Here is a 26,585-nt window from a genome sequence, read left to right as displayed (position 1 = left end):
GGGGCACTTTTACCGGGACTTCCGGGGCGGGAGCTGTCGGAGCGGAAGTGTCGTGTGGCGCGAGGGTTCCGGCGGCGGGAGCGGTTCGGGAGCTGTCGGAGGTGCGGGCTTTGGAGGGCGGCGACGGTGGCGCGTACTCGGCCGGCCGTGCGGCCATGAACCTGGAGCGGCTGCGGAAGCGTGTCCGGCAGTACCTGGACCAGGTGCGGGGCGGCCCGGGCACGCGGGGCCGCGGGAGGGCGCTGGCGGTGGCCTGGGACCCGCGGTGCCTGAGGGAGCCGAGGCGCGTTCAGAGGAAGCGGCCTGGGGTTCGGCCGGCCGGCCGGAGGCGTGCTTCCGAGAGGTTGAGCTGTAACTCTTTAGGGCCGCTTCACGCGAATAAAGACGAGAACCAGCTGGTTGGAAGGCCGGGTAGGAAGTTCCCCGCACCGCCCCGGCACAGCGAGTCCCCGGGAGGCGGCGAGGTCGCGTCCCTGTGCCGGAGGGCCCGCTGGCCCTGTAACGGGGAAGCGGGGCAGGACGCCGTGTTCGGGACTGAATGCGAAGCGATGTAGCCCGGTTTGTGCAGCAGGCTGGAAGGCGGCGTCTTTGTTTTCCAGAAGTTAGTTTAGTCAACGTTTGGTGGTCCCTTTTGTGGGGCACTCGGACGTTGAGAGGGGGCTGCTGTCAGAATCCGTGAGGCGCCTCCGAGCAGACTGCCTTTCCTTCTGCCCGCCTGTCGGCCGCTCTGGGTTTGCACCTGGGGAACTGAGCCCCGCCCCCCGCCAGGGGTGAGAACCAGGGACTAGAACTGGCTTTGACAAATTTGTGAGTGGCTTTCTTTTTGTCAGCTTTTTTGTTATAGTTGACTAGAGGAGGTGACCTTCCCTGTGGTCATTGATAGTTAATGTTTGTTTTTGAGTGCTGTGAATATTACAGCTAAGGTATTTGTGTAGTGCTTTATGTACTACATTCCTCTTTGGGACCCATTAACAACTTATTGCAATTGTCATATAAATGTCTACACAGGAAATGCTAATGACTAGATATCGGAAAATACTGTAGAATAATCATTTCAGTTGTCTCCTGTTTGCGCTTGTAGGTACTTTTTTTTTTGCGTGTGTATGAACTTTTAAAAACCAAATTACTTTCTTGAATTGTATATACAAAGATCTGAGTATGTTTTACTTGTACCATTGAACTAAAACTCACCCTTGTTGACCTATAAGAAAAAACGTGGTTGGTAGACCCTTGCTATGTGTAAAAACTTGTGTTGCTATGCTGACTTCATATATGGCTTTCTAATAATAGTACACATCTGTTCAGAGCTGTGGGAATGACAGGGTAGTCACCCCTTGTTTGTTTCTGTTTGCAGCAACAGTATCAAAGTGCTCTGTTTTGGGCAGACAAAGTTGCTTCACTTTCTCATGGTAAGTGACCAATGCTATTTTTTTTTTCTAACTGATCTTTAAAAATTTCACTTTTTACCTCTGACCATTTATTTAATGTCCTCTCCAGAGGATCCCCAGGATGTTTATTGGTTGGCTCAGTGTCTTTATCTGACAGCACAATATCATAGAGCAGCCCATGCACTTCGGTCACGAAAACTGGACAAAGTAAGTATGTTAATAATGTAAACTTAAAAGTTTTCGAAGCTGTAAAACAGTCATTAGATAGGTATTTTAGGTGTATGTTTTGTTTATTCTCAAATAAAGAAATTCACCTTTTTTTTTGAATGAAAACTTCTTCCTAATTTATCACTTTATTCCTTCATCCCATCTAGTCACTAAATTCTGAAAATTGTGTTTTTGTTGTTGTTTGTTTGTTTTGAGATGGAGTCTCTTTATGTTGCCCAAGCTGGTTACAAACTCCTGGGTTCAAGTGGTCCTCCTTCCTCAAACATCTAAGGGTCTGGGATCACAGGCACCTACCATCATGCATGGGCTTGGAAATCCTATTTGTATGTAGCTCTGAAACTGTGAGCATTTCTTTAGATTTTCTTACCACTTACATAAGTGAGGCCTTCAATGTATTAGTTGGAGTCCACCTTCTTGTTTTTTTCTTCAGTAACATTTTCCTTCTTTCCACTTTTCCTGTATCCAGTCCTTTTTACAAACTATCACAAGGGAGAATTTCCTAGAATACAGTTCTGATTGTGTCACCCAAAAAATCATTCAGTGATTTCCCTCTGCCCACTGGATAAACTCAGACGTCTTAATAGACATGGAGGTCCATCACTGCCGTTTCAATGCATATAGTGCATACTCCAGTCAGTTGGGCACCTTTCAGTTCCTTGGACATGGTAGCAGGTGTTTATGCTACATTCTGCTGCCCAACCAGCTTCTGACTTGGCTTCCCCTGCAAATGTTTTCTTTTTCAGCTGGCTAGTGCTATTATAGTGTTTTGTGTTGTGTTCATCCCCCCCACACACACACACACTGTAACATTTTCACTACTTTTTAAATTCGCGATACCCGGTAAACAGTAGGTTTGTGTTGAATATGGGCTAAAGAGACTGGAATTTTTGCTGCAGGAGTGAAAGGAGAGATTATAAAACTAGCTATCTTGTGCTTATAGTTTTGTTTTAAAATGAAAATATGTGACAATTTTAAAAATAATTTCTTTCCTAGTTGTATGAAGCATGTCGTTACCTTGCAGCTAGATGCCATGTAAGTATGCTATTTTTCCTTTTTATTTAATAAAAGTTTGATTATGTGAGCATTGTTTCTCTTATGTATGTATATGTGAGAATTTGGGTAATGAAATTTGGCAGGTTATTATAGTATTTTATGAGGAAATGTGTTTTTCTTTAGTATTGTTTGCTATGAAATACTTATTTACTAAAAGCTGATATATATGAAGAAAATTGTAGTTCAGACAATTTAAGTGGATATATTATCCGTTTAAAATCCAGAAGTCATGTTTGATGAATTGTATGTCTGTTTCCTGCATAGTATGCTGCAAAAGAGCACCAGCAAGCTCTTGATATTCTTGATATGGAGGAACCAATCAACAAAAGACTATTTGAAAAATACTTGAAGGATGAAAGTGGCTTGAAAGACCCCTCCAGTGACTGGGAAATGTCACAGTCCTCGGTGGGTATTTTGTTAGCATGCTTCAGAAACAGCAGTAGGAAATGCCCATGTTAAGTGGCAAACTTTCTTTTACTTATATATTATTAAAGTAATTATGATTTCCAGCTTATTTCCCCACCAAAACCAAAGAATCTGAGAAATTTCTGAGTAAACCATATGTTGGAAACTAATGGTATCCTCTGAGGCTGTGTCTGAGAGGCTGACCTTAGACTTGCTTTTCAGATGAGGTGCCATGAATTGCACCCTCAGGAGGAAGAATCTTGCTTACTTTGTTCTAACAGTGTTTTGGACCTGCCCACCCAAAGAACTTTACCTAGCTGAACTTGTTTGCAGGGAATGTTGTGTTTGGTATGCTTCAGTTTATGTGCTTCTTACCACCATGAAATTGCAAGAGATTTGTCTTAGTGAGTGACCCTCAGTCAGGCCAATAACCTGGATCATTATTCCTTTATTTTTAATAGTTTAAGGTAAAATTCACGTATCACCTAGTTTATCCATTTAAAGTGTACAGTTTCTATGGCTTTTAATATATTCATATCTGTGCAAACCTCAGTTGTAGAACATTTTTGTTACTTAGAAAGAGACCTTCCCCCATTAGTGGTCACCCAAAGATCCACCTGTCTCCATAATTGTAAGATTTATGAAGGAACTTGGTTACCCTGCTTTTCATCTTAAAATGATAGGTATATTATACATTCTGGGTGCTCATGTGCTTTTTTTTAAACCACTCATCTATGTATTTAAAAGCACATTAATTTTAGTGCTAGATGCATAGATGAGGGAGATTGGTATTATCACTATTGTTTTTTGGATCTCTTGTTTATTAATTTATTTCTTATGAAATGTATGATTTATTTGTAAAGTATTATTTCTTCTTTGAAATTGCTTTTTTTGCTGGGTGCATTGGCACACATCTGTAATCTCAGCAACTTGGGAGCCTGAGACAGGAGGGTTTCAAGTTCAAGGTCACTCTCTACAACTTAACAAGACCCTAAACAGTTTAGTGAGACTCAAAATAAAAAAGGCTGGAGATGTAACTCAGTGGTTAAGTGCCTCTGGGCTAAATTCCTAATACCACCCCCCACCCCCCAACACACACACACCAAAAAAAAAAAAAGCAATTTTTTTTTTTTTAACACATCATAGGACACTGCTTAATTTAGGGACTAAACTAAGCATGTCTGTTAGTTTTTAAATTTTGGTCTATGAATTTTCTCCATCTTCTTGATCATTTTTGCTGCTCATCTCTGGAGCCTCTTTGAGCTTAGTTATGTGTTTCTTGAGGCTCAGGTCTAGAATGCGAGTCAGATTCTACACCCTGTTGATGGTCACAGGGTAGCCAGCACCATACGTGGCATTTTCTCCTTTTTACAAGTGAGGCCAAGCCCAGTTAATTATTATCCAGGATCACACACAAGTTTCAGGGCTGGAAAGTGAACTGAGGTCTGTGGGCTCCAGCAGTCCATGCCTTTGACCACTGGTACCATGGGCTGCCTTGCTGCCAATTACTAAGACTCACCAAGATCCTCTCATTAGGATCTATCTCAAATTACTGTTTGTCTTACAGTTGGATTTTACACACATACAGCCTGCTATCTCTAAGTCATTGCAATATTTGGGGTAAAACAAGTAATATACCTAATAGCTTTGCTATTTACATTAGTTATAAAGATTTATTGAATAAAGTGATCAGAGCCCAGGGAAGACAGATGAAAGAAACTCTTGTCTTCATGTGTCTGTTAGTTCACACTATGCTTTGATAGTTGGGATGAGTTGAATCCTTATTTAAAAGTTCTGACTTAGTATGTACATATCATATTTTTCTACCAGATAAAGAGTTCTATTTGTCTTCTACGAGGGAAAATCTACGATGCTCTAGATAACCGAACTCTAGCTACCTACAGTTACAAAGAAGCTTTGAAGCTTGATGTGTACTGTTTTGAAGCCTTTGATCTTTTAACATCGCACCACATGCTGACAGCACAAGAAGGTTTGGAAACATGGGTGTTTTTATGTTTAGCACAATTAATACTGTTTGGATTGTCTTCTCTTAAATCTATATAATCAAGAGCAGGCTGTCTACAGGTTTTAATAGACCTACTGACTTTCTTAAGGTCTTCAAACATGAAGCATGTTGCAAAATGCAATATCGTGCAGTGCCTCTTGCTGTCAGAATCTTGAGAGACTGGACATCACAAGGTCATATTTTTGAGAAGCAATTTGAGATAATATAAACCAGGATTTCGATGTCTGATTCAGTGATTCTCAGCCTGGCTGCACTGTAAATTCCCAAGAAGCTTTAATAACATCAGTGCCCGGGTCCCGGCTTCAGACCAGTTTGGTCAGAACCTCTGGAGGTAGGGCTCTCACATCAGATGGTTTAAAGCTTGTAGTTGACCCTAATGTACCACAGGGACCAAGAGCCTCTGACCAGGTGTATTGGTAGTGATGCAAGGTGGACAGTCAAGGGAATAGGAAATGGGGTTGTTGAAGTGGTTCTCAATTAGTGGGGTTGTGTCTAGAGACTTTGGTTGTCATAACTTGGGGCATGTAGTATGGAGGAAGGATTCTGTTGGCATCTGTTGGTAGCGGCCAGAGATGCTGCTAAACTGCAGTGCATAGGATGCCTCCCAACAGAATGGTCCACAAGCATCAGTAGTGTTGAACCCAAGGCACTCCACGTGGCCGCTGACTGCACCCCTCTGGAGGCCTCCGGGCCCTAGCCCTCAGTTGATCTACGTCTCCTAGGCCTGGGAACCACTGTCTCAGCTTTCTCTGGCACATTCTGATCCTTCTATTTTCTCTTGAGTTGATTTATTTAGACCAAGAATTATAAAAGAGTATTTGTAGTTATTAACCTTTTTTTCTCATATTATGAGGACATCTTTTTTTGTTTCTCATCATTTTTAAGAAAAAGAACTTCTTGAGTCACTACCTCTTAGCAAGCTCTGTACAGAAGAACAGGAATTGCTGCGTTTTCTGTTTGAGAACAAATTAAAAAAGGTAAGGAAAAATGCAGCATTTGTTTATGTAAATTTCATTTCATTAAATTTGACCTTTATTCCTTATTATTTAAATTGTTAAAATTTTTTATTAAGTTAGCACATTTACAAGAAGAATTAGATTATTTTAACTATTTGGTAGGATTCCTAAAGAAGCTTTCAAAATGTCTTCCTCCCAAGGACTCCTTATTCTAAAAGTTTGAATTAGTGCATGAAAAAGCAGATTTTTTTCTTATTTTTTCTGAATCTCTGTGATATGCTGCCTATTGTGGAACTCTTTTGATTAAATTGAGAATTAAACTGATTGTGAGGAGTGCTGATGAAACTTGAAGTTTTTAGGGGCTCACATATGTCCTGTGTAATTGTTTTAACCACTTGGCCAAACAGAGTAAGTCTTCCTTTTGATTTGTTATTATTCATTGAGTTTATCTTTATATTTCTCTGTTCCAGTATAATAAGCCCAGTGAAACTGTCATCCCAGAGTCGGTTAATGGATTACAAGAGAATCTAGATGTGGTAGTGTCTTTAGCTGAGAGACATTATTATAACTGTGATTTTAAGATGTGCTACAAACTAACTTCTGCGTAAGTATGCTCACCATTTTTGTTTTTGAACCTGAAGTTTAGTCCACATCTACATAATTCAAAGATGTTTTCCCTGAGTAATCTCAAACTAGATGATGGTTTAAGTTACCTTTGAATAATTCTGAACAGGCTGCTGCTTTTTTTTTTTTTTTTTTTTTTTTTTAAAGAGAGAGTGAGAGAGGAGAGAGAGAGAGAGAATTTTTAATATTTATTTTTTAGTTCTCGGTGTACACAACATCTTTGTTGGTATGTGGTGCTGAGGATCGAACCCGGGCCGCACGCATGCCAGGCGAGCGCGCTACCGCTTGAGCCACATCCCCAGCCCAAGGCTGCTGCTTTTAAAAGAGCAATTTATAGCCAAGTTTTTTCATATTTGTAGGCATATTATAATAACTTTGGAGAAACATACATTTCTATCTTCCCAATCTTGATAGTTTTTATAGTTTGGAAGTACAATTTTGATGTGACACATAATTTCATAAAATACTTTCTTTGTTAGAGACGAGAGTTGGGGCTATAGCTTAGTGGTAGAGTGTTGGCTTAGCATGTACCAGGTCTTGATTTGGTGTACAACACTGAAAAAAAAAAAAAAAAAAAAAAGAAGTCTAATACTGTCCTGGGTGTTCTATGATGTCATACTCATTAGCTAAGTCATCTCCCCCACACACCAGTTTTCCAGTATGCCAAATCAGACTTGTCTTTTAGCTAGATTGTATTCTATTATTTTGAGGGTCTTTGGGTTGTTTAAAATTCTTGGAATCACAAATTTAATTAGCAAATACCTGCGATCTATTTAATGGTTCAAACTTGTAAGCCTTTAAATAGTTGGAGAATTTATGTATTGAGATGCTGTTCACTTAAAATAAATGAATGTGATAATATTTGTTTTTATTCCTACCAAATTCACCAGAATTTTCTCTTTGCTTTATAACCTGATCATTGCTGTATTGTAGCCTACAGTATCATGTATGATCTTTTAATAATTAAACATAGCCAGTTATGATGAATTCTGTCATGTACCACTTCTGTACCATCATTTAAATTTGATTGGGAAGGGTAGTGACTAGGGTAAAGGTCAGATCTTAAACTGAATTTTTATGAATAATTAAACTTTTTTTTGCATTTCCCTAATATAGAACTTTTCTACCTTTCTCATGTACACTTCTGATGTGTTGCTTTAACTTTCAGAGTAATGGAAAAAGATCCTTTCCATGCAAACTGTTTACCTGTACATATAGGAACTCTTGTGGAGCTGAATAAAGCAAACGGTATGAATTTTCTTTTTAATTAAGATAATTCTTGCTGGGTGTGTTTGGCAATGCCTGTAATCCCAGTGATTTGAGAGGATAAAGCAGGAGGATCACAAGTTCTAGGCCAACCTCAGCAACCTTTTGAGACCCTGTCCCAAAATTTTGAAAAGGTCTGGGGGATGTAATTCAGGCAGAATGCTCCTGGGTTCAATCCTTAGTACCACCACCAAAAAAAAAAAAAAAATTCCATGTAATTCTTAAATTTAAGAAAAAGGTTAGGGCAAGAATTGTTAACTATTTAGAATTTGGAAGGGAGCATAGTTTTTACTTGGGTTTTCCACATTTTAATTTCAGGAACATTTAGTTGTGTTTGAGCAATAATTGCCCTTACATCTTTAAAACTCAGTAGCGAGTCTCTCAGGGAGCAAGAAAACCTAAAAACATCCTAGTTCTAGGGCTAGGGATGTGGCTCAAGCGGTAGCACGCTCGCCTCGCATTCATGCGGCCCGGGTTCTATCCTCAGTACCACATACAAACAAAGATGTTGTGTCCGCCAAAAAAAGCCTAAAAAATAAATATTAAAAAATTCTCTCTCTCTCACTCTTCTTAAAAAAAAAAAAAAAAAAATCCTAGTTCTAAACCCCTGCTTCTCTCTGGTCCATGGACCAGCAGCATCACATCCCTTAGAAGCTTGTAAACCACCGAATCCAAAGTCTGCATGTAGAACATGCCTGCATGAGATGTAAGACTGGCATGTTTGTCAAGAGAAAGTACTCTATTGCTGATGGTTTGGCAGTAGCCTGGGACTTAAGAGGTGTAGGGTTCTAGGGTAGGCTTGGTGCTTTGAAGGAACTTGGCCACTCCTGGAGTGCTTTATTCAGGGCTTCTGTTCCTACATCGCCCACCACATGCCCTCCACCTAGTTTTCCAAGCACTCAGCAGGTGTTCAGTGTCCTCTGTGGGACTGGGGAGGATGTATCTGCCAGGTGGGACCTCTTTACCATCATTTAAATGGATTTTGTACTCAGAGGAAGGGAAGGTATGAGATCCTTACTATGGGAAGGGTAGTGACTAGGATAAAGGTCAGATCTTAAATTGTATTTTTATGAATAATTGAATTTTTTTTCCATTTCCCTAATACAGAACTTTTCTACCTTTCTCACAAACTGGTGGATTTATATCCTAGTAATCCTGTAAGTAATATCTTTTTTCTTACCTGAACTTTAAGAAAATACTTAACTAGTATTTAGACAGTAGTTTAAGTACAAGCAAATAATATTTAAATCATTAGGGCCAATCTCTTAGTACATAAGATTTAGCAGCATTGATTTCTTCACTCCATGAAGAGATTTTCTAATTATATCAGAGCAATAACCTTAAAACAAAAACCTTTTTTTCTAATTATAGAAATTATACATTTGTTACTTTAAAATAGTATGTAGAAAAATATAAAATATGGCTCATGCCATCACATACCTGCCTTTCCTAAGGGATATAATTGATTGGTAGCTTTCTCAGATTGTCTGTATGAGACAGTGTACTGAGATGTGCACTGATTGAATCAGTGTGTCTTCCAAACTGCAGTGGATTAGAATGGAATACTAGGAATGGAAAGTGGAATTTGGAACTATGTCATTAAAAACAGAAGCCAGGAATCATGGTCTGTCTCAGACAAGACAAGAATCTGTCCCTACCTCAGTAAACTGGAACTCTTAGTGCAGGAGAATCAACTAATGAAGAGTCAGAACTCTGTAGTGAGAGCCAGGGACAAGCCAGGACTCAACAGGCTGGTGTCCTTAGGCACCTTGTCTTCTGGGGCAGCCATCTGAGAAACACCATGGAGTTAATAATCCCTTCTCCTCTAGGACCTCAGTAGAGAGACTGTATTAGATAAACTTGTAATTTGAATTGGAACATCTGATCTACCTCCTGTCTAGCTTAGCTTGTTAGGGTTGTAGTTCAAAGTTACACATCTTTGGTCATGGTAAATATTGAACTTTTTAGGTTTCTTGGTTTGCAGTGGGATGTTATTATCTCATGGTGGGTCATAAAAATGAACATGCCAGAAGATACCTCAGGTACGCATTTTTTTCTTCCTTCTGTGGTCAACCATAGGAAGAGATTTCTTGCTCATATCATATGCTTTAATGCTGTAAATAATAAGTACTTAAAAGCAATGTGAAAGAAAAAAATATTTTCAACATTTTCAGTTCAGTTGTGTCATCCGTGTTCCTTGTTCTTTATGAGGGGAGGTGAAAGATATCAGTGATTTATATCTCATTCTGAAGGAGAATATTTTTTTATTTATAAGCAAGAAATAATAGGAAACAGTACAGAATAACAGTTTGAAAGGTTTTATTTTTCATTTACAGAGATATCATTAACCTTTTGCCAATGGTGGTGAAATTACACAAAACTTTATGTGAGGTTAGGGTCACCAAGTGAGACTATAAAACAGAATTCTTGGCATAGTGAACAGCTTCTTGTAAGGATCAACTGTGCGTTTGACTTAAGGAAAAGCTTGCCACCCAATCATACATAATACACCCAATAATACATAATCTTAACCAGATTATGTAAATGTAGAGAAATGTCTAGGGTGATAAGAATAGTTTTTTACAAAGATTTCAAGTGCAATAATTCCTGTGATTCCCTCTGCAAACAAAATAGAAAAGGACATTCAAGGAAAGGAGCTTGTTTATAATCTAGAATTCTAATCCAAGGTCTATGATTTACCAGCCATAATTCCTGGGAAAAGTCACTTTCTCTGAATCTTCTCTAAAAGTGGGAATAATGTAGTACTTACATGCCAGATTGATATGAAAGCACCTTGCACTCAGAATGAAACAGGAAATGTTCTCTGGTTGTGTTCAGTACTTGAGAAAAGCCCAAGTGTATTGAGGCGGTCAGTTGTGAAAGGTCTTTTGGACTGTGCTTCTTTAATTTAGTGTGTGATTCCATGAATGACTGTACTGGAAATGGAACATTTGGGTGAAAGAAGGCATAGAAAATAAAATGCTAGAGAGAGAAAAGATCACTTTCCATGTTTTGTGATATGTTCTCTCTGTCCTGTCCTGGGTTAACCATTACCATGTTCACTGATTGAAGACTAATTACGTATACTCCAGTCCACTCTAGAGCCTGTGGTGAATCTCTTCCCACCACAGGAGATCACTTAATCTATCATGCCTTGATACAGATGTCTTTAAAATGTAATTAGTTTGTCTTGCAAGTTGTTAGGATGAGACAATGCATCTGAGATGAGACATCAGGGAGGTGCCTGGCACAGTGTTGTTTGATGGCTGCTGCTGCCTGCACAAAATAGGCTCCTGGGTAAGATAATGCTTTTAGACATATGCAGAATACTAATGGGTTCAGCCACAGCGCCTTTTTAAAAAGAGGTAGATGTCTCCTAAACTTTTCGTTGTACTGTTAAACATTGTTTTGGTCAGATGCATTAACACAAATGTTACATTAATATTTAATATGTTGATGATTCATTTATTCAATTAATGTTATTAGTCAATATCTTTGAGGCTGTTTATTCATATGAAATTTAAAGTTTAAGAGTAAATATTATTACTGCAATGAATGCTTTTGTTTTAGTAAAGCCACAACGCTAGAGAAGACGTATGGGCCTGCATGGATAGCCTATGGGCATTCGTTTGCAGTGGAAAGTGAGCATGACCAAGCAATGGCTGCTTACTTTACAGCAGCACAGCTGATGAAAGGGTAAGGCAGAGCAAGCTGATTAAACTCCATTAGTTATTTGCTAACCATGTAGTGAAATTTGTTAGTACTATTACTGCCGTTTCTTGATAAACAAAAAACATATTTGCTTCTTGCCTAATAGTTTATGATTGTAAAATAACTGAAAATGGAGGGGGAAAGAAGGTAGGGTAGTGAGTTTGCCCAGTAGCTTATATAATGCATGAGGAAGTAGGAAATTAGGCTAAGGGCTAAAGCCCTTTTCATGGTTCATGTAAGAGTGAAAATGTTCATGTGAAAATTACTATTGTGTCTTATCTGTTACCAAAAGTTATTTGATGAGGCTCCTTGGTCATGCAGGACTTTATTTGCCAGTATTCTAGGTTTATGTCAATATTATACATACAGGTATTGATATCAACTGCTGTAAAAGTACCTTAAGAATATGTTACTTTGAGAAGTAGAGTATGTCTGTTTTTCTCATTAATCCTTTGGCCTTGCCATTGGTTACTCCTTGTAAAGTGCTTTGTATGGATGATTTCCATTGACCAGTGACTCCATCCCTGTGCGGACAGCTGTGCAGAGGGCTGGTCTGTGGTCAGACTGCCTGGACTCTTTCCCAGTTCTTCAGTTTGATGACATGTGGTAGTGGGCAAATTACTTAACCTGGTGAAAAATAGGAATAATAGCAGAACTTCCTGGTTTATTGTGAGAAGTGATTGAAATAATACCAATTAAAGACTTTGAACAGTGTCTTACACATAAAAGGGACTCAATGAAATTAGCTACCTTTTTTGCTTATAGAGTCCACAGATAGAATTTTGATGAGTTTGATCTACCTTTTGACATTTAGTTCTACTTCCAGCTTATTTATTGTCCTTAGTTTTTATAATCACATTAAATTTGATAAGGATGCTTGTTATATCCCTCATGGGGACATAAACTATTACTGCCGTTTCTTGCTAAACATAAAACATATATGCTTTTTGCCTAATAGTTTATGAGTTTAGTTTCCACATGTTGTGAATTTCCCAAATTTCCTTTTGTTACTGATTTCTCACTCAGTTCCACTTCGTCTGAAGAATGTTTTTGTGGGATCTCAGTCCTTTCCCTATGAGCTAACATATGGTTTATTCTAGAGATGGTGCCAGGTGGGCTTGAGAATTCTGCTTTTGTCAGGTGGAGTATTTTGTGGGCACCTGTTCTAATCTTTTTAGTGTTTTTGGAACCCTTGTTTTCTTGTTGCTCCTGTACCTAGTTAATTCTGTCCTTTATTGCAACTGGATATTGAATTTTCAGCTCTTGTTGCTAAATTGTGTTTATTTCTCTGATTCTGGCAGTTTTGACTCTATGGGTTCTGAGTCCCTTTAGTAGCTGGTGTACAACTGTATTTTCTAGCTGCATTGAGCCTTTCATCATTGTAGAATGTCCTTCCCTGTGTCTGACAGTTTCATCTTTGTCTCTCTTGTCTTATGTTGGTGTAGTCACACCAGCTCTCCTTTGTGTTATCATGGGTTTTTTTTTCCATTTTTAATTTCAACTTGTTTATGTCTTTGAATCTAAAATATATTTCATATAGTTAGATCGTTTTTTTAATCCAATCTCTACCTTTTGATTGGAGTAGTCCATTTGTGTGTCATACGTTACTGATAAGGCAGGACTTCTGTGTGTCTTTTTTGATCCTGTTTCTCATTACTGCCACCTTTTGTACTAAATACTTCATATATAACCATTTTGTTTTTTCCTTCTATATTTCTATGTTATTTTCTTAGTGATTATCTCAGAGATGATAATTAACATCTTAAAACAATTTCATTTGGATTATTACCAACTTAATTTTAGTAGGATACCAAAACTTTACTCTTCCTGTCTCCTACGTGCTATTGTCATACATTATAAACCGAGTTACAAACAAAAATACTTTTACATTTTTCTGTATTTACCAATGTAGTTACTTTTGCTGGACTATTACCTGTTTTGTGTGGGTTTGAATTGCTATCTAGTGTTCTTTCCTGCTAGTCTGAAGGAACTGCCTTTAGCATTTCTTATAGGATAAATTATCTAGTAATGGAATCTCTCAGTTATACATTTGTTACCAGGATTATTTATTGGTTCTTTCTTTTCTCTCTTTAGATCCGCTTTTAAACCCTTTAAGTGAATTTTTAATTTCATCTATTGTACTTTTCTATATCAGACTTATTACTTGGTTCTTCTTTATAATTTATTTTTATTCTCTGGTAAGACATTGTTCTTATATTTAATTTTGTAGAAATAAACTTCTCAAGTTCTTTGAATGTTTAAAATAGCTTATTTAAAGGGGACATAGCTCAGTGGTAAAGTGCCAGCCTAACATGCATGAGACAATGGGATAACCAGCACTGGGGGAAAAAAATGCAGTCTTTGAACAGGTTATTTTAAGGTACTTGTCTTTTGGGGCTACTTCTGGGCTTCTTCCAGGACTTTTTCTGTTGACTGTTTTTTTCCCCCTGTATATAGATCATTTTTTCCTGTTTCTTTATATATCTCCTTATTTTTGTTGACAATTATATAATGTGGCAGTTGTGAAAATCAGATTCCCCACCTCACCCCAGGACTTCTCAGTGACTCCAGAACTTGAGGACTTTGCCCCTGTCCCAGCGTCTGTACTTGCTGGGACATACCATCAACACTCTGGCAATTGACTGCTCTGCCTTAGCCTTTGTTTCCTTTGTGCACAGAGCCTTGAGGTCAGGCAGAGATGTGAGACTGGAGCCTTCTCAGACCTCTCCTTTATGTGTGGAGAGCTCATGTGTGTGGCTGGAATCCCCCACACTGTGTCCTCATGGACATCTACACCCAGATTTCCTTTCAACTTTTTGGCCTTCCACTTGTTTGCCAAACTGGGGTAGCTGCTTCAGGCAGCTGTGGTGGTGTCTAATTGCTGCTGATTTTTGGCAAGCACCCCAGGGATGATGCTTTTTCAGTGAGTTCTCTCTGAGGTCATATAAAATGGGGTATGAATGGGCCTTTTCTAGGGACTGCCAGGCAGGTCCAACAACAGCAGTCCTCTGAATTTAGGTGTTGCAGTATCTCCACACTCCTGCCCTCTCCAATAGCCACTGCTGCTGCTGTTCCTGTGGTGGGAAGCTGGGGGAGGAGGTAGGAACAGGACAAATCAAGACACTATACGTTTGTTGTTCTTACCAAAAGCCAGCTATGTTCTTGAATGTATGCTCCTCAGGTTGTTGTAAGCCCTGGCTCAACTTACACAGTTCTGAAAAACATTGATTTTGACAATATTTGACAGAGTTCTTGTTGCTGTTATGGGAGAGTAGACTTTGGAGGTCCCTTATGGGCCATTCTGAAAGTGTTTTCTTCCAGGTGATTACTTGAAAGGGCACTTCATGTCCCTTCTGCAGATGAAGGTTTGTTACTTAGCACTAGATGGTACCAATGCACATGGCAGACAGCCAGTCATGATGTAGTGATGCAGATCATCTTCGAAGAAAGATCATCGTATTGCAGTCACTGACCAGATGGTGTGGACAGATGCCAATCTGTTGAGACAATTTAGTACTGACTGCCTAGAACTGTCTTAGTATGAGACAGTTGAATTCACCCAGAAGATGTGGTTCAGAACTCTCCTACTAGAACCACTGAGAACTGATTATGCTGGCAGTGCACCGAAGGGAGAACTGCCTAGTCTGGGAGAGCCAGGTGGCTTCAGAAAGTGTGGAACTTGACTGCCTCAGAAGGAACATGGTACTGAGTAGAATATGGAGAAGTAGAAGCATTGTCAGGGTGTGAGTGGGCTTCACACAGGCCAGGGGCCCCAGTTCTTCTTTTCTGAGGTTTTTTTTGTTTTTGTTTTTGTCTTTTTACTATGGAGTAATAAAAAATAAAGATGAATAGGTTGGTAATAGATTCTAGAAGTGGCAGCTAAATAGTCTAAAAGGCCATTAGGTATTCATTAATAGTTAAGAGACAAAAGTAACTTGGTTTTGTTTTTGTTTTTTGACCTATTGTGCAGATAGTATATGAAGTTGACTGATTGCTGAATTACAGTTTGGAGTGTTGATTGACATGTGGCTTCTCTGACATTTTTAGGTGTCATTTGCCAATGCTGTATATTGGACTTGAATATGGACTGACCAACAACTCCAAACTGGCTGAAAGATTCTTTGGCCAAGCTCTCAGCATTGCACCAGAAGATCCTTTCGTCATCCACGAGGTTGGGGTAGTTGCATTTCAGAATGGAGAGTAAGTACTGGGGGACCTGGCCCTGTGCTGTCTCTGAGTCCAGCTGACAGGGTACCTCTTCATTAGGTCTTGGTCTTTACTTGTAGTGTTTTAGAAGATGGAGGTACCTAGCTAAGGAAGAAAACAAACTCTTTCTTAATCTTGGTTTTCCTTAGAACATAGACCTATGGGTTGAACCTCCTTTGATTGGGCTGTCATGCATTCTGATGCCATGGTGTAGCCCTGAGGCTTGGCAGGGTCCTAGTGATCTCTGTCAGTTAGGAGTTGGATTCATTTGTTTGGGGAAGTTTTTCTGCAATTTTTGAACAAAAATTCTATTTTTAGTTACTAATAATAAAATAAATTGGAATGACCCAGTTTCTGGTTTCTTGGTCAATTGACCGTTTTCTATAGCTTTGGATATTTGTAGAATAAGTGATTTGGTGATTTCTTTGCATGAGATTATAAGTTTACAGAGAATAAATCTAGAACATCAGTTCTGTTTATGGCATATATATGTTCTAAAATCTAAAAATTGGAGTAAACTTAGAAGAAAGTTTGAGGCTTTTAAAATACATAATAATAATATAATGCAGTCTGTTTTCAGTATTTGCGTATTCACTTCCTACAAATTGGCCTACTAAGATTCACCCATCACCCCAAAACCAATTTGAAGTGCTTTCAATCTTTTTGTACACACAGGGTGGGAGAGACTGGAGTCCTCAGAGTGCAGTTGCTGGCTAACCTTGCACAGGGCCACACTTGGCTCACACTATAAACCAGGGGCCTTGTGATCTGTTAATGTCACATTTCTCACATTTTGTGCTTCCCCCCCGCCCCTGCCCCTTTTTGGTGCTTTTACTGTTCAAAATGATCCCCAAGCTTAGCACTGTGTTTGAAGCTCAGGTAGCTGTGATGTGGCTCAGGGGAGACATGCTGCTAAATGAACTTCATTCAGGCCTGTGTGGCCGTTCTGTTGACTATGAGTTCAGTGTCAGTGGATTCACAATACGTGTTAAACAGAAACATGTGTGGAGCAAGTGATGAAAAATTGTGACCAGAGGTATACAGGAACCTAAATACCCTGAAGCAAGATAAATCAGTTCTGTTTCCCAAATCATAGGCTCGTGTAATATGGATTCTGTTAAGAATAGGCATTTAGCTGACGTAAACTCTGAAGTAAACTAGTTGATTCCAGTAATTTACTCTGCTTCATTTCAGCACTATTAGAAAGAGATACTCAAATTTTTCTTAAAATGTTCAGACCTGTTAGTTTTGAATAACCTATAATCTTTTTTCTCCTCTCTGTTTTAGATGGAAAACAGCAGAAAAATGGTTTCTGGATGCTTTGGAAAAAATTAAAGCAATTGGGAATGAGGTATTCTATAAAATACCTGTAAATACACATGTCCACACCCTTGAGCGTGGCTACTGTTGAATAAGGAAGATAATAGGGACACTGGAAGAAAGTAACCTGATACCCGTTGTGACAAATAGCTCAATAATGTGCAAGTTGTCAGGCACCTGTTTTATCATGTTGTACAAAATGAGTGTATTTTTTTTTTTTTTAAAGAGAGAGTGAGAGAGAGAGGAGAGAGAGAGAGAGAAGAGAATTTTTAATATTTATTTTTTAGTTCTCGGCGGACACAACATCTTTGTTGGTATGTGGTGCTGAGGATCGAACCCGGGCCGCACGCATGCCAGGCGAGCGCGCTACCGCTTGAGCCACATCCCCAGCCCCATGAGTGTATTTCTGATTCATGGTCAGATGTGGCCCTGGCTGTGACATGTAGGAACCATCAGAACATATGAGAAGAATATATGAAATTGGACATTTTAGGTGGTTAGTGACCACCATAAAGCATCTAACACAATCCTCCTCTAGAGCTTGAAAGAGCCTGTCATTGAGTGGGTTATCAACAGATCTTCTACAGGGCCAGCTGTCATTCAAATGTAGACACTTGTCACTGTCCCACACTATGTGCTGACTGTATATGTAGATCATTCCATGGTTCTAGTGTGTGAAAGATGCCCCTTAAGAATTAGTGCTAGGGCTGGGGTTGTGGCTCAGTGGTAGAGTGCTTACCTCACGTGGGCGAGGCCCTGGGTTCAATCCTCAGCATCACATAAAAAAATTTAAGTAAAATAAAGGTATTGTGTCTAACTACAACTAAGAAATTTAAAAAAATAAAACAGAATTAGTGCTGTGGACTGGAGCTGTGGCTCAGCGGTAGCATACTTGCCTGGCATGTGTGAGGCACTGGGTTTGATTCTCAGCACCACATATAAATAAATAAAGGCCTATCAACAACTTAAAAAAAAAAAAGGAATTAGTGCTAATGAACAAACACTCCAAATAGCAAGGCTGTTTGTGCACTGGCAGTATTTAAAATACTAACACTTCTAGACATAAACTTGTGCATGTTGCTGCTCTTCCCAGTCCCTTTCATTTATATCTTGTGTTATTCTGTTCTGATTTTCACGTCCCAGTTCACTCTGTGCTTATGCACATGTGCCCATAGACTTCACATTTGCTTTTATCTTCTGTGATTGACAGCTCTGCAGACCTCCTGTGGTGGCAATCTCTACCCCTAGACCCAGATTCTCTTGTTTTATCTATTACCATCTAAACTCATCAACAGTACATTTCCTTGTGTTTGTGCATGGGTGTATATAAGGCAGACTCTTCCTCAGCTGAGTTTTGGGTGGCTCTGGATTATCCTAAGTGTTTTTGTTAATACAGGGTGCCATTTACCACATAGCAGTTTTCAAACAATGCCTTACTATTCATACTGACCCAGCAGCACCAGCATCATCTGGAAGCTCACTAGAAGTGCTGAATCTCAGATCTACTGAATCAAAATAGCCATTAGGCAAGATCTGCAGATGATTCTCATACATAGAACAGTTTGAGAAGCACACTCTTGAGCCACACTTAAAGTTGAAACTATGTCCTTTTAGTCCAAGACACCTTATAGTCTTAGTATAAAAGCACAGTACTTAATGTCAAAATGCCCATTAAAAGTTATATGAGGAGAAAATACTCTTGAACTTTAATTATAAACTGCAGCAAATCGAAAGAGAAGCAGTCGTGCCCAAGAGCCACCAAATGGTTTGTTTGCATTCACAGGGCTGGGCTTCTAGGGCCAGTCTCTATTGCTTAGCTGACAGGTATGTGTCAAGTGCCACCCACATCCTGGGAGCTGAGCTGGTCTATGATGCAGAAACTATTCGATATTTCCTTCCCTCTCATCTGTTGGGGAATGCCAACAAGTAAGTTGGCAGTAATAACACAGCATGATTGAGGAAATAAAATGCTCAGTTGGACGAAGCTCACTCTGAACTGAAGTGGTCAGGAAGGCCTTTGGGTGTGTCACACACCTCAGTCTTGAAGGTGACCAGATCTCAGCCAGGCAGAAATGAGGGGAAGGTATTTCAGGGATAGAGAACAGCATGTACAAAGATGGGAGCTGATTCAAGTGTGGCTTGGGTTTTGAGTTCACGGAGAATGTCAAGAAGCGGGGCAGAAAGCTTAAATCTGAGTCATTAAAATTAGCCTTGAAAACAGTGTTAGAGTCCACCTTATCCTAGGAGAGTTAGAATACCAGGGATCAGGCTTGTAGGATGGGGGCCCAGGCCAGATTTTTGCTAATGGGAAGTTGAGGGTTACAGGGTTGAAGCTATACCCCAAAAGGAGAATGAATAAGCCCTGGAGTCTTGGAAGGTTGGAATGATCTCGTACCCAGGAACTGACTGATGGGGTACTTGGCTAGGGTTAGGGAGTTGGAATGGCTGGAGAGATGAATTAGTGTGGCACACTTAATTTAGAGCTTGTTTAACATTTCTAAGTGGAAACACCTAGCAGATAGATGACCATAAAGATCAGTGTTTCAGAGAGAGCCTGGTCTGCAAGTGTACAATTTGAGCTCCATCAGCATGGATGGGATCTGGCAGAATTGTAAGTACTGAGGAGTCCTTAGGAAGTCTCCTCTAGTGGGGGAGACAGGCCCAGAAACCAGCACATCCTCTTGCCTGGTGTGGCAGTAGAAGCACACCAGAAAGCCCAGAGATGGGAAATGTTTCAGTGCAAACAAATCAGGCTAAACGCAACTTGTGTAACTCGTGGGCTTGATGTTGCTATGTTTTAGGTGACAGTTGACAAATGGGAACCTTTGTTGAACAACTTGGGGCATGTCTGCAGGAAACTTAAGTAAGTGAAGCAGAACATTTTCAGAATGTACTTTGTACTAAAAGTTTGCTTGATTTTTGAATAGCATTTTCCACATTTTATTTCATGAGCTCCTCCAGCTTTCTTAAGCTTGACTAGATACAACAAGCTTCAAAGTTACTGTTGCTATTTGTCTCTATTTATATAATTTTATTTTAGAAGCATTGAGAATTACAAATAATAGTTACTTTTTTAGATTAAAATTTGCATTTAAAATTAATTCAGAAGAGTTGGGATAATAGGATCTAATTAAAACCATATCCATATTTTCACTTTATTCTCCTAATGATAGAATAAACAAATGACAGTTAAAAAATGAATTCCTTCTTTAAAATAAATCTTGGAAATTCTAGCCTCAAGAAAGTCTATTTCAGGATTCCCTCAAGACTTTACTTTGCATTACAAAGTAATATTTTCAATAGAGAATATTACAAACTATAGCATTTTCCAAACCTTAATTCAGCATAAAATCTTGCCCCATCCCAAAAGATTTTATAGGGCAAGTGTCCCAGAGAATATTTTGAGGAGTGAGTTTTAGACCTTAAAGCAAAACTCCTTGGCTATGTCTAAATTTCCTGGTATGGGAGGTTTGCTGTCACATGAGAGGCTCTATGTGATAATTCACTGGTCAGGATCCAAAATGAGGTTCTGGTTCACTTGTCCCTCAAACGGTGAAACGAATGTATACAGCAGGTCACGAAGGGGTACCTGGGGTTGGCTAAGGGGGGATGCCAGGAGAATGTTTCAAGGTATTTAATCCATAAAAGGACGAGTGGAGGCAGTTACCAGTCTGTATTGCTATTTGGTAGATGAGAGTCACTGTCTGTCTCCACAGATTGAGGTACATCTTGGACTTAAAAAGGTGGTACTTTTACTGTGCCAGTAATTGTTTTCTTTTGTTTCCCCTCTCTCCCTCTCCATCTTCTCTCAACAGAAAATACGCAGAGGCATTGGATTACCATCGGCAGGCATTGGTGCTAATTCCCCAGAATGCATCTACCTACTCTGCCATAGGCTATATCCATAGTCTGATGGGCAACTTTGAAAATGCTGTGGACTATTTCCACACAGTATGTCTTGTTTATACCCAACTTTAGATCTACCACTTCTTTTCTAGGCAACGTTTTATTCCTTTACTATTTTAAACTTTTGTAGTCAATCTTAGGTTTTATTCTTTTCGTGGCAGAGGGAAGTGTGTGTGGTGTTCAAATTAGAGAGAGATGTGAGACTGCTTCTAAATGTACAGTGGGGCATGCTGTTGCCAGGGGTCATCATCATATGGGTCAATCTGGGTGTCTCACAGGTCAGTGCAGAATGTCTGCTCAAGTGAGGGCCTGCTCAAGACAGAGATGCCCCATCTCTGCTTGGACCCTTAATTCTGTAGAGCACATCAGTGGATGAACAGAAACAACCTGTGCAACCATCACACGGAATCCACACACCTTACTCCATCAGAGCTAAGACACCACGAACAAGCAGGATCACACAGAGACAAGTGTTGCCAATTAAACTTTTATGTTTTTATAATTAAAATATTCTTTTTGAATGTATTTAGACATTAATTTTTTTTTAATCAGGGATCATCTTAATACATATATATATTAAAAAAAAAAAAACATAAGTGGTTAATTTCCAACTGGGTGGTCATTATTCCCATTTTCCCAGAATAGTGTCCTGATGCCAGTACACTCCTTTCATTGACTCTGGGTTATTTCTCAGCCACATGATTTGCAAGTCTCTCAACCCTTTCAGCCTTCCACTGGGTCAGCAGAAGATTTTCAGAGGACTACCATAGTTCTGTTTCTTGAGCCTCTCAGCTGTGGCGGATGACAATGTCAGTAGAAACCAGCAGCTGTAAGATATCCCAGGTTCAGAAACATTAAAAGTTAAGAAAATGTGAGCCTTAGAATCAATGTACTAATGGTATTTGGAGAAAGAGGTCAAGTTAGGCAATGCAATCATGCAGTATCTCAAAAGATAAATTCAGTGATAAGTTCAGAGCTGTGTTGTTTTGTTTTGACTGGTGATTGAATCCAAGGGCTCTACCAATAAGCTACATCCCACATCCTTTTTATTTTTTATTTTGAGACAAGGTCTTGCAGAGTTGATTAGGGGCTGGCCTTGAACTTGCCATCCTCCTGCCTCAGACTCCTGAGTTGCTGGGATTACAGATGTGCACCACCATGCCTAGCATTACTGCTTAAAGGTTATTAAGAGAGATTCTCAGGCTATGTGAAGTCATGAAAGTGCCTCTGTTGTAACCAGAATATTGAGCTAGTAAGAAGTTTGGACTAAGTAAGTTTTCTGGTCTTATTTGAAATATCTTTCAAGTATGTGTATTTGAGTATAATTTATTTCTCCGTTATCTAATTAATGCTGTATCCTCAGAGGGCTTTCTGTGGAGACTTCTTGGGTGGTTTCGAGCAAAAGAACCCAACAGTGATGAACCTCCATGGCCTTCATGTGCCCTCAGCAGTCATCAACTTCTGCTCAGTCTTGGATCTGTGTCTGCATCAATACCCCCAACACCCCAACCATGGAGTCCCTGGAATATGTTGAAGTGAATCAACTAGGGAATATTTTTTAAACAAAAGAGGGGATTACATCTTAACCTTGCTGAATCTTTTTTGACAGGCCCTTGGTCTTAGGCGAGATGACACGTTTTCTGTTACAATGCTTGGTCATTGCATCGAAATGTACATTGGTGATTCTGAAGCTTACATCGGTAAGATTGTAATTGCTCTTGTTGGCACTGTGTTCCATGTTTTAGATTGTTATGTATCTCTGCTTTGGTGTTTTGAATTCTCATCCAAAGTTTTAAGTATCTTTCTGCCCTTCTACCTACATTAACATCAGGAAGCTCCATTTAATTCCATATAGCTATGCAGTGGGAATTAGTTTTGAGTTGAGTACTTGCTGCATTGAGAATGCTGTATACATATGTGAAGCATTGTGTTACAGGAGAATTGATTGAACCACACAGTGGAGGAAAAAAATCTTTGAATGTTCTAATGAAGAAATGAAGGGCTTTGGCCTTTTCAGGGTATAATAGAATGTGTTTACATTTCAGTAACCTTAGGATGGTTTGCATTCACTACATGTGGCATGTAGTACTTTTTTTTTTTTTTTTTCTGGTAATCAGTAATGGGATGTCTGATGGAACTACTACACTGGGCACTCCTTTAGGTATAGATACTACAAGATAAGGTACAATGAGGTTAGTGAGAACTTGGTAGGCAGAGTATTAATAGGATGTAAGCCCTAAGGGGAAGAATACAATAAATTGAATGATAACATTAAGAACTTCTGTTAATTACAAGTACGATTAAGAGAGTAGAAGACATGCCACAGAAGTGAATTACAATATGTAACATGTCAAAGAATTTACTTCTAGAGTGCAAGAGATCTGCAAGCCGAGGAGCAGAGGTTAAACAAAAGTGGACAAGGTCTTAAAGAGGACCTTCACAAAAGCTGGTGCCAGGAAGTTATGGAGCATGTGCTGGTATCTACCAGCAGTATTCTCGGGGGAGGTGGAGTCGACACCCCAAGGAGACATTGCACACTCCAGATTGCTGAAGTTACATAGCATTGCTCCCTGGGGAGCTGGAGTAGATACCCTGAGAGACGGTTGCATACCCTGCAGATGACTGAAGTTAACACATGCTTATATGGAGCAGCTGAAACTCTGTATATTATCAGTTACTGGTTGAGTTATAAATGGGTAAATTTCCTAGAAAACTTCATGGCTATTAAAATTATCAGTTATCTCTCGCTACATTAACAAGGCACTCTAAAACAGTGGTTGGATAGTTTTTGGTTTTTGGTGGAAGACCTCTTATTGGGCCTTCATCCTAGGCTTTTTGATAGTGTGGTGGGCTCTGGGATGTAAAGGACAAGAACTGAAGCTTCAAGACCTCTTGAAAATTTGTGAGTTGTGCAACATCACTTCTATCACCTGCTCATTAAAACAAGTCACATAATTAAGTTCAGAGGCACAATGGAAAGGGATGTCCAAAGGTGAGGATGTAGGGGTTATGATTCATCAAAAGGCATTAGGATATCAAGTAACCATATGTAGTTGTACTGCCGGGTGAGCCCAACTGAAACAGTGCCAGAATTGATCGGAGATAATGTGCAAGATTGTTCATCCCATATTTGCTCATGATTGTACCTAACTGTTCAGCCGTGGGAGAATGGAGAAACAAATTGTGGTGTGCTCAGACAGCAAAAGACTGTACAGTTAAAAAGACAACTGAGTCTTGTAGCAACGTGAAGAATTTCACAGTCTGAAAAAGCATATGCACTGAATACTTGTAAGTAAGTCTAAGTGGTGGTGATGGAAAAATCAGCGTGGTGAACTGCAGTCTTGGGAAGCTGGGAGTGAAAGCACAGGTAGCTGAATGAGTAGGCAGTGTTCTGCACTTCTGCCTGGTGGTTATGTCAGATGCGTATGTAAGAATTCTTGCAGTTGTGCACCTGAGAGGAAGTACATGTCACTGTTCATCTTATAGCTCAGTTCTTCACAGTGCTGGGTCAGAACCATAGTTCTGCTCAGCATCCTCTGTGACTCTGTGAGCTAAGGAAGGACTGAAGGTGCCATGAGTGAGGGATGACTCCCTGCTCTCCAGGAAGTGGTCTCAGTGAGATTTCCAAGTTATCACTCACTACTAGTTTTATTTTTAGGTGTGCATGTAATTAACTGCCAAAATACTCAATCCTGAAAGCTATTAGTTTGAACTATTTAAAATTGTCAGTTACGTCAGAAGTTATTGAAACTCATTAATCTGCTCAGATCTGTCCAAACATGTATTATTGAGGGTTTTTTTTTTAAGTTTATTTATTTATTTTATGTGGTGCTAAGAATTGAACTCAGTGCCCCATGTGTGTTTGGCAAGCCCTGTACAACTGAGCCACAACCTCAGCCCTGTTGTTGCGGTTTTGATATGTGGAAATGCATTTCCCTTGAGGTTTCTGAGAGAGTGAGATTGATGACTACCCAAGAGGCACACAGCCAGTTCCTCTCTATAGCAGGGGAGCAGAGTGGTGCTTGTGGGCTTCTTTGGTATTTAAGGGGCTTTGTGAACACTGACAGGGATCCATAATCACATGTGCTTTCAGAGATCCTCTCAGCGTTTCCCTTGAAAATGGTGGAAAATGAAAGAGAAGGAGAAGAGACTTTTTCCTTCTATTCTGATCTTGGAAGTCAGCTTGACTGATATGGTAGAGGCAGTGTGTATACTGATGGAAATGGCAACTCAGTGATGAAATTTCTTTATTCTAATTGTGGTGTTTCTTTTTAGGAGCAGACATTAAAGACAAATTAAAATGTTATGACTTTGATGTGCATACAATGAAGACACTAAAAAACATTATTTCACCTCCGTGGGATTTCAGGGAATTTGAAGTAGAAAAACAGACTGCAGAGGAATCGGGGCTTGCACCACTGGAAAACTCCAGGAAAACTCCAGATTCCAGACCCTCCTTGGAAGAAACCTTTGAAATTGAAATGAATGAGAGTGACATGATGTTAGAGACATCCATGTCAGACCACAGCACATGACTGCAAACAGTGGTCCCTGGTGTAGGTCAGTATTCCCTTGTGTCCTTGCCATGTCTTAAGAACTTCCCACTTGCTAACATGAACCCAAACTACATCTCAATATTTAGGATCAGAGGCCTGCCTTAAGAGACTGGATAGCACACCTTTGCAACAGATCTTTTTTGATTCTCTGAACCTATAAAATAGTTACATGTAGTGGAATAAAGAAGATAAACATCCATTATGTCTCTTATTGGATAAACTTCTGTTTTGGTCTAACTTTCGCTTTATGGAAAAGTTGGCATCATGGTAGAGACCTTCTGTTGGTCCCTTCCCCTTGTCCCATGTCAACATCCTAATAACATTAAGACATTTGTTGTGGCTCAGATATCAGTGGTGTGGCCCTGTTAACAGCTCCCCAGATACATGCTGCTTTCACTTATTGTGTCCCCTTTGCACTCTGGTCTGGGGTTGACTCACAGTTTGGAGGAGCGCTCCTCAGGTGGTTTTTGGGACCTCCCTTGATTTGAGATTGTTGGCTGTGCTTCTTGTGATTGGATGAGGATTATGAATTGGGTAAAACTCAATACAGATGAAGTCCATTCCTCTTCACATTTGACACAAACCTTGGTCACAGTGGTGTCTGCCATGTTCTGACCTGTTAATTTCCTCTTTTTCTTTTACGTGCTTTGTGGGGCAGAAGGGCTGAGCTTCATTTCTTGTAGGGGCAATATCCATCCATACACATTTCTTCTTGAAGATCTGCCTCTTCTTTCCTATTTATTTACTAATTCAACCATTTATATTGACTCATGAGTACTTATTTCATATTTAGAATTATAAACCTACACAGTATCACTTATTTTGTGGCTTAAATTGTTTTAGCTTTAGCCATTGGGTGCTCTTTCAGCTTGATTTCTGTGACATGCTCCCATCCATTTGTTTTCTGTTTTTTTTTTGTTTGGTTGGTTTTTTTTTTTTT

The 26,585-nt window shown here is 39.6% G+C and overlaps 1 protein-coding gene across 2 annotated transcripts; it reads left to right on the top strand.

Moving 5' to 3' along the window:
* The first annotated feature begins 26 nt into the window (after positions 1-26).
* CDC16 (cell division cycle 16) lies at positions 27-26,585 on the top strand. 2 transcript variants are annotated; one of them, XM_081265728.1, is made up of 18 exons: positions 27-203; positions 1,355-1,409; positions 1,498-1,595; positions 2,610-2,648; positions 2,934-3,074; positions 4,905-5,064; positions 5,986-6,077; positions 6,527-6,660; positions 7,849-7,928; positions 9,054-9,103; positions 9,915-9,988; positions 11,517-11,642; positions 15,705-15,857; positions 17,151-17,214; positions 19,985-20,046; positions 20,999-21,134; positions 22,699-22,789; positions 25,459-25,607. In XM_081265728.1, the coding sequence occupies exons 1-18, from the start codon at positions 156-158 to the stop codon at positions 25,470-25,472; spliced, it is 1,617 nt and encodes a 538-aa protein (XP_081121854.1). In that variant the 5' UTR covers positions 27-155; the 3' UTR covers positions 25,473-25,607. The 2 variants fall into 2 exon arrangements, with proteins under 2 accessions (XP_081121854.1, XP_081121853.1); XM_081265727.1 differs by having other exon boundaries at positions 28-203; positions 25,365-26,585.

The sequence above is a fragment of the Spermophilus citellus genome (genome assembly GCF_964194105.1).
Source record: "Spermophilus citellus genome assembly, chromosome: 1".
NCBI classification, from domain to species: domain Eukaryota; kingdom Metazoa; phylum Chordata; class Mammalia; order Rodentia; family Sciuridae; genus Spermophilus; species Spermophilus citellus.
This window is presented reverse-complemented; position numbering and strand designations above follow the sequence as displayed.

Excerpts from the sequence above, each read along its gene's own strand:
- CDC16 (XM_081265727.1), top strand. The coding sequence starts at position 156 with ATGAACCTGGAGCGGCTGCGGAAGCGTGTCCGGCAGTACCTGGACCAG. Across the intron at positions 1,596-2,609 it reads GGTCACGAAAACTGGACAAA|TTGTATGAAGCATGTCGTTA; the intron begins GTAAGTATGTTA and ends TTTCTTTCCTAG. Across the intron at positions 5,065-5,985 it reads CATGCTGACAGCACAAGAAG|AAAAAGAACTTCTTGAGTCA; the intron begins GTTTGGAAACAT and ends ATCATTTTTAAG.